Source organism: Myotis brandtii, unplaced genomic scaffold, assembly GCF_000412655.1.
Source record: "Myotis brandtii unplaced genomic scaffold, ASM41265v1 scaffold120, whole genome shotgun sequence".
Lineage (NCBI taxonomy): Eukaryota > Metazoa > Chordata > Mammalia > Chiroptera > Vespertilionidae > Myotis > Myotis brandtii.
Window position 1 is genome coordinate 6027294 of NW_005354174.1, and position 6822 is coordinate 6034115.

Below are 6822 nucleotides of genomic sequence, written 5' to 3' on the forward strand. Positions count from 1 at the left end.
TTCTGGCTGCTAACTTGTCTTTTAAGTAACTAATTTTGAGCGGGTAAGAAAGCACAAGGTTGAGATGAGATACAAAATAAAGCAAGGGCTCTTAGCTCCCCAGCTCCCCGCCGGAGAGTGGCTGCTGCTGTGGTCTTTCCTACATTGTGCTCATATCCAGCCTCTCTCAGGTCGCCTCCTTCCTTCTCAGAGGGGGCGGTGGGCAGAGGGGAGTGAGTGAGTGGTAGTTCCAGGAAGAGGGGGGTGAGGAATCGGGGAGTCGTGCATGCAGACGAGGAGGCTGGGACAACTGGCCCCCGATGGCCTCGTGAACGGAGGTGGAGAGGCACTGCCACGCGCGTTGTCCGTTCTCCTGCTGCCCGATCCCAGGGTGGATGGTTACACTGTTTCCTGCTAGAGGACCAGAGACCCTGCCCAGAGCAAACCAGCTGTAGGCGTGGACCCTAAATGCAGGCTCTCCCTCCCAACACACACACCCACAGTTCACACACACACCCTACAGTTCACACCCCCCCCACAGTTCACACACACCCCACAGTTCACACACACACCCCATAGTTCACACACACACACACACCACAGTTCACACCCCCCACAGTTCACACACACAACCCCCCAGTTCACACACACACCCCATAGTTCACACACACACCACAGTTCACACACACCCCACAGTTCACACACACCCCAAAGTTCACACACACACCCCATAGTTCACACACACACACACACCACAGTTCACACCCCCCACAGTTCACACACACAACCCCCCAGTTCACACACACACCCCATAGTTCACACACACACACACACCACAGTTCACACCCCCCACAGTTCACACACACAACCCCCCAGTTCACACACACACCCCATAGTTCACACACACACACACACCACAGTTCACACCCCCCACAGTTCACACACACAACCCCCCAGTTCACACACACACCCCATAGTTCACACACACACACACACCACAGTTCACACCCCCCACAGTTCACACACACAACCCCCCAGTTCACACACACACCCCATAGTTCACACACACACACACACCACAGTTCACACCCCCCACAGTTCACACACACAACCCCCCAGTTCACACACACACCCCATAGTTCACACACACACCACAGTTCACACACACCCCACAGTTCACACACACCCCAAAGTTCACACACACACCCCATAGTTCACACACACACACACACACACACACACACCACAGTTCATACACACACACACACACACCCCACAGTTCATACACACACACACACACACACACACACCTCCTGACACTTACACATCCCCCTGTCCCCTTAGATACGCACACACATCCCACACACACATTTACTGCCCAGAAGGAAGCAAAGCTGAAGGGTGTAGAAGAGCGCGCAGAACCTGCACCCGGGGCCCTGCCCCGCGGCCTGGCAGGGACTTTGAGCAGGTCCCTCACTTGTCTAGGCCCTCAGTTCCATGATGTGAATGGAAGCTGCCTTCCCTCTCCAGGAGAAATGGTGAGGAGAAGACAAGCTGTGGGGAGATGACCGATGGGTGGCACCCGCATGGGCTGGGCACCACTCGAGTCTCCTCCCTGCCCTCAGCAAAGGAGGCAGGGCCACCACCGTTGCTGGAATGCTCATTACCAGCATCCGGTGCCTCCTGACCTGTAGGATGTGGAGCCCAGGGGCAGAGTGGGGACAGGGCTGGGCAGAGAACTGTCTCCATGGAGGCCCAGAGCAGCCCTGGGCAGGGGGTGTCACTGTCGCCGTAGCTCTGGGTTGTCACGGGGCCAGAGTGGGGCGGCTGTCGTCTCTTAGCCGGAGAGCTGGGCAGTCAGGAATTCTCATGATCCCGAGCCCCTCGTTCACCCTGCCCAGGCGCACTGGGCTTCTCTGCTCCCTCTGCGCCTGGCCAGCCCCGCGCCCCTCACCCTGTCTTTACCTGGCCGACTCCTTCAGGTCTTGGTGTCTGTGAGTCCCCCTGGGCACCTCCCTGACCCCCCAGCTTAGCCAGGCACCCCTGTTATGGGCTTGGGAGGCAATAGTACTGCCCCTTTGTGGTATTTGCACACCTGGACTTACTATTTTTTTATGGAGGTTAAATTCACATAACATAAAACTAGCCCTTTAAAGTACACAATTCAGTGGCAGTTAGGACATTCACAATGTGTGCAACTACCACCTCTATCTAGTTCCAGAAGATTTTGTCATCCCCAAAAGGAGACCCTGTACCCGTTTGCTCCCCACACCCTGCCCCAGCCCACACACACATGGACTTTTGAGGTTAATTACACACAGACTGTATGGTCTGCCGCTCCCCCCCTCCCCCCCAGGTGTGCTCTGCAGTGGGGACCAGAGTGGCCGGCTCACCTGCAGCCACGAACAGGATGCCAGCGCTGAGGACGATGTTGTTCTTGCGGCTGTAGAACCTCCCGGCACCGATGCAGAGCCCGCCGAGCAGCAGCAGGATGGTGCTGAGGATGGGGAAGACACTGGAGGCACGCACAATGCCTGGCCGGGCAGGAGACAGAGCAGAGAGGGCGGTGAGATTGGCCACCTGTGCCTGGGCACAGCCACAATGCTGGCAAGGGGCCCTGAAGACCAGGGCCCAGCCCCCTGACTTGGAATAGTCCCTTCAGGCCCTGGGTACCGAGGTGCGTGGGGAGCTGGGGCAGGGTGGGGGCAGCTGGGCTCGATGTAAGTGATGGCCCTGCCTGGCTGGTTACACCAAGTGGGCCAAGGTCACATCCGCCCAGGTCTTGCTTAGGCTCCCCTGGGTGTGAGTCACACTTCTGCCACCAGAAGTGAGGAGAGCCCCTCAGTGGCACCAGGGGCCACCATGAGAGCCGTGGACACAGTCTCCTTGAGGCCTCTGGGAGGCAGGGAAGCGGTGTCGTCACGAGCAGCTCCGGTGGGTGGCTAAGGACACAGGCTTTGGCACTGGGTGGTCAGGGTGCAGCCTCTGCCCTGTGACATGCTGGCTGCTGGCTGTGTGGCCTTGGTCCAGTCACGTCATCTCTAGAAAACTGAGTTTCCTCATTTGTGAGATGCAGTTCATAATTAGTACCTACATTCTACGGTGGGTTTTGTACCAACAAGGAGCTTCGCCGAGGTCCTGGCCAGAGCACGAACTTCCCGAGTGACAGCCTTTATCTCTATTGTCGTAATCTCGTTGTTATCATCCCCAGTAACTGGTGAGGATGTGGAAGTGCAGGACCTCCTGAGGTCACAGAGAAGAAGGCGGCTGGACAGAGGGACACACGTGGACCGTGGTGTCCAATAGCGATAGGTTTGCACCCTTGCTCTGCCACTGTCCCCTCTTTATCACCTGGGAGACGAGTAATACCTACTGGTAAGGGGCTGAATCGTGGCAAAATCCCCACATGTCCAAGTCCTAACCAGGGTAGCTGTGACTGTGAGCCTATTTGGAAAAAAGGTCCTTGTAGGTGTGATTGCATGAAGGATCCTTCACACCCAGTTTGTGGTCATTTATTATGGAAGCTCTCGGAAAAGGATACACCCTGCCCCTGAGGGTTGTGAGAATTTGACGGAATAAGGGTCATAAAGCACTTAGTAGGGGCTGGGGATGTGGGTCCCCATGCTTAGCACCTGGCCGGAGAAGGAAGGGCAGGAGGGGAAGGAGGACATGAGGAGGAGCCGAGCTCGGCCTTGCCCCTGGGCCTGCATGTCTCCCAGCCCAGCAGAGACCTCGCCACGTGGGCCCTTGGTGGCCCTGGCAGGGACAGGGCGTCAGGGAGCGCTGGCAGGCACCGGCCTCCTCAGCCAGCTGAGCCAGTCTGCGGAGTTCCAGCCTCTGAAGACGGCGTTTGTCTCCTGCTCTGTGAGCACACCACTGTGTGCCCTGCTTCACAGACAGGGGTCTGTTCGGGGCATTAAATGAAGCTCTTCTCTCCGCCACCTCCTCTTCCTCCCTCTGCTTTCTTGCAGCCGCAGGCTCTGGGAGGAGGTTTCCTGTGGGTTTCTGAGACGTGCCTGTGAGCTGTGCCAGCCAGAGAAGCCAGGATTGGGGTTCCCTGGACGCCCTCATCCTGCAAAGGGCTCAGAGGGGTGGAGAGAAGGGAGCCCGGCGCCCCTCAGGTGGCTGAGGTCAGGCCTGGCTTACAGCCGTCCATCCGGCCCAGGTAAATGTGAGGAACTGTCCTTTGCCCCAAACCGGTCACCCCTTCTCTTCCTGGGGAGTCTCTGGGCTTGTTAATGACCCGGCTGGTGTCCTCATGAGCGTACACTTGAGGAGAACTCCTCCTTCCCAAAGAGCTTCCATTGCTGCTGTGCCATCACCATCCTTCTATTTGGGAAAATCCCTGCTGGGCCCTCCCAGCCCTGGGGCCCTACCCAGGGGCACCACTGAGGGGAGGGAGGGTCTGAGGGCAGCAGGAGCCCTAGGCTGGGTGGCGAGTCTGTGGCCCACTCCTGGTCTGCCCCTTGGATGCCCATTTCATGTCTCCATCCTGTTCTGGACTCTGTTTGGGAGGAAAGTGCAGGCGAGAGCCCTTTCCTGGTTCCTCCTGAGGCTGCAAAGGAGGTGGCTGCATGCACAGTTCCTGCCCTGTCCTCACGGCTCCCTCCTCCAGGTCCCCGCCTGCCTCCACCAGTCCAGCCCCGGAGTGTACAGGCTCCTTCTGCAGCTCGCCCTAGTGGGCTCACTATCCCTTAACCGTGCCCACACCTCTGTCAACAGCCCTGCACTAATGCCCTTCATTCCCTCTGTGCTGGGCCCTCAGGAAGCCACGTGATCTGCCCTCAGCTGAGGTGTCAGGAGGCCAGTCTAGGAAGAGGTCCCAGAGCCCTGGGGACCATGAGGGGACAGGCGCAGGGGGGTGAAGAGGGAGAACCAGCACCAGTGCCCACAACCTTAGTGTGCCAGGCACGTCCAAGAGGGACGTGGAGAGGGTGTGGTTTGTTTCTCCAGGGCCTCCTTCCTGCAGTCCCGGGGTGGGTCCAAGGGGGCAGACCCACTCTCACAGCTTCAGGAACCACCTGTTGGCCCTGCGTTGGGCAGCCAAGGGCAAGTTCTGAGTCAGGGTGGATTTTGAGCTGAGCCATCTCAGCCGGCTAAGCACCAGGGGCCGCCCCGGATGGCTGTGCAGGCCACGCATGGTGCACCTCGAAGGTGACATTGATACCATAGTCTAAGCGAGTGTTGGGCAATCTGCACAACCATTTGTAGCCGCGCCATGGGATATCATCCGCTTGGTTCAGTGTTGGCCCCCAGAAAGCAGAAAGAGGGGACAGGAGAGGAAGAGGACAAGGTGAGGGAGGATGGCTGGGAGGGAGATCTGGCCGAATTATTCCAGGTTCTGGGCCTGGCCAGCACAGCCCGACACGGCCCCAGGCTCCACGGGATAGAACAGCACGCTGTTCTATTTCACCAGATGACTCAGAACTCAAATCCTTCCTCTTAGAAAATAACACACAGAAAGATCCACAAGCAGGTGCTGAGTGATTGGTGCCTCCTCCGAGGACACTGGTATCGATTCTCCATAAAGGAAGCTGGGCCCGAGGCCCTGGGGGTGCCGCTGGGAGCAGCTCCACGTGTGTCTGGGCTGATGTGAAAGGGAAAATGACTTCAAAGCGGTGCTGCTTTTCCCATTCCAGGCTCCTTCCCTGGCTGCGGCCCCTGCTGCCTCCCAGGGAGGCCGAGGGATGAGATGTGGAGCTGGGCTGGTCCTTCAGGTTCAGTATGTGCTGTGACTTGCTCCATTCTGGGGCCAGCCTAGCCACAGGACACGGGAGGGCAGGGGTTCAAGGGGCAGCTCATGGGGCTCCACCGTCTGTGCTGAAGACACCTAAGGCCCAGGTATCAGAGGCTGCTCTTGCCACCTTCCTCGCCTTCGCCTACAGGCTGTCTGGCACTCAGCAGGCTGTCTTAGTGTGCCACCTACTCTGACTTTCGGAGAGTAGAATGCTGGTGTGTGGGGAGGGGTGGGCGGGTTCAGTGCTGGCAGGGGAATGTGCTCGGGTGTCACAGTCCCCAGGGACGCTCGGCCTGGGCAAGCCTGCATCTCTAGCCTCATGGCCCCAGCCAGGCCCAGCGGCAGCAGCCAGCTCCTCTGAGCTAGCCACACCCAGCAGCCCCCCGCCCCCCATCTGCTCTCCCCAGGCCTCAGCCAAGTAACTCCATGGGATCCCCAGCGCGTCATGGCAACGCAGGACAAAACTCCATCCTCTGACTCAGAAAGGGAGTGCAAGCGCATCCAGAGAACGGCACCCTCTCCACCCCCATGGACCCCGTCTTTCCTGCAGCCGCCCACCTGCCACCAGGCTTCCCCCCACACACAGGAAGCAAGGAGTGTGGACACTCACGGAGGAGGTACTCCGAGCTGTCGTGGTCATAGTCATTGTCCTCTGGGAAGTGATTGATCCGGAAGCAGTGCCCTTTGTAGATCCCTGGAGGGAACAAGAGGGAAAGGACGTGGTAGGTGTGCCAGGGGGTCATTCATTCGCCCACTCACCCCGGACCTGGTCACTGCACGTGTGCCGGGCCCTGGGCACGGAGAGAGAGGAAAGGCTCAGGCGTCGCAGTGGGAAGGTGCCCCAAAGGTGACCGTGTCATTTACGGTGAAAGGACACATCATCAATAACTATTCAGGGACAAGAGACCTCCAGCGGAACCGACCTGGGCAAGCAGGACCTGCGGTCCCCGACCCAAGGGGACAGCAGAGCCACGTCTGAAAAAATGGCCAAGAATCTGCCACCGGGGACTGGGTGGAGGCGGCCTTCTGGGCAGAGAAGGAGGTGGTGAGGAGACAGGGTGCGGGTGGGGCTGGTGAGTTTGGGGAGCGGAGGGGAGGTCGGTAGG

The 6822-nt window shown here is 58.8% G+C and overlaps 1 protein-coding gene across 1 annotated transcript in view; it reads right to left on the reverse strand.

Moving 5' to 3' along the window:
- CACNG4 (calcium channel, voltage-dependent, gamma subunit 4) overlaps positions 1 to 6822 on the reverse strand; it is a 14810-nt gene that overhangs the window by 2944 nt on the left and 5044 nt on the right. Inside the window, exons 3-4 of the mRNA XM_014532622.1 lie at positions 6327 to 6410; positions 2373 to 2513 (exon numbers count right to left, since the gene is read on the reverse strand). Of these exons, the coding sequence (XP_014388108.1) occupies positions 2373 to 2513; positions 6327 to 6410 (225 nt within the window). The remainder of the gene's footprint in view (positions 1 to 2372; positions 2514 to 6326; positions 6411 to 6822) is intronic.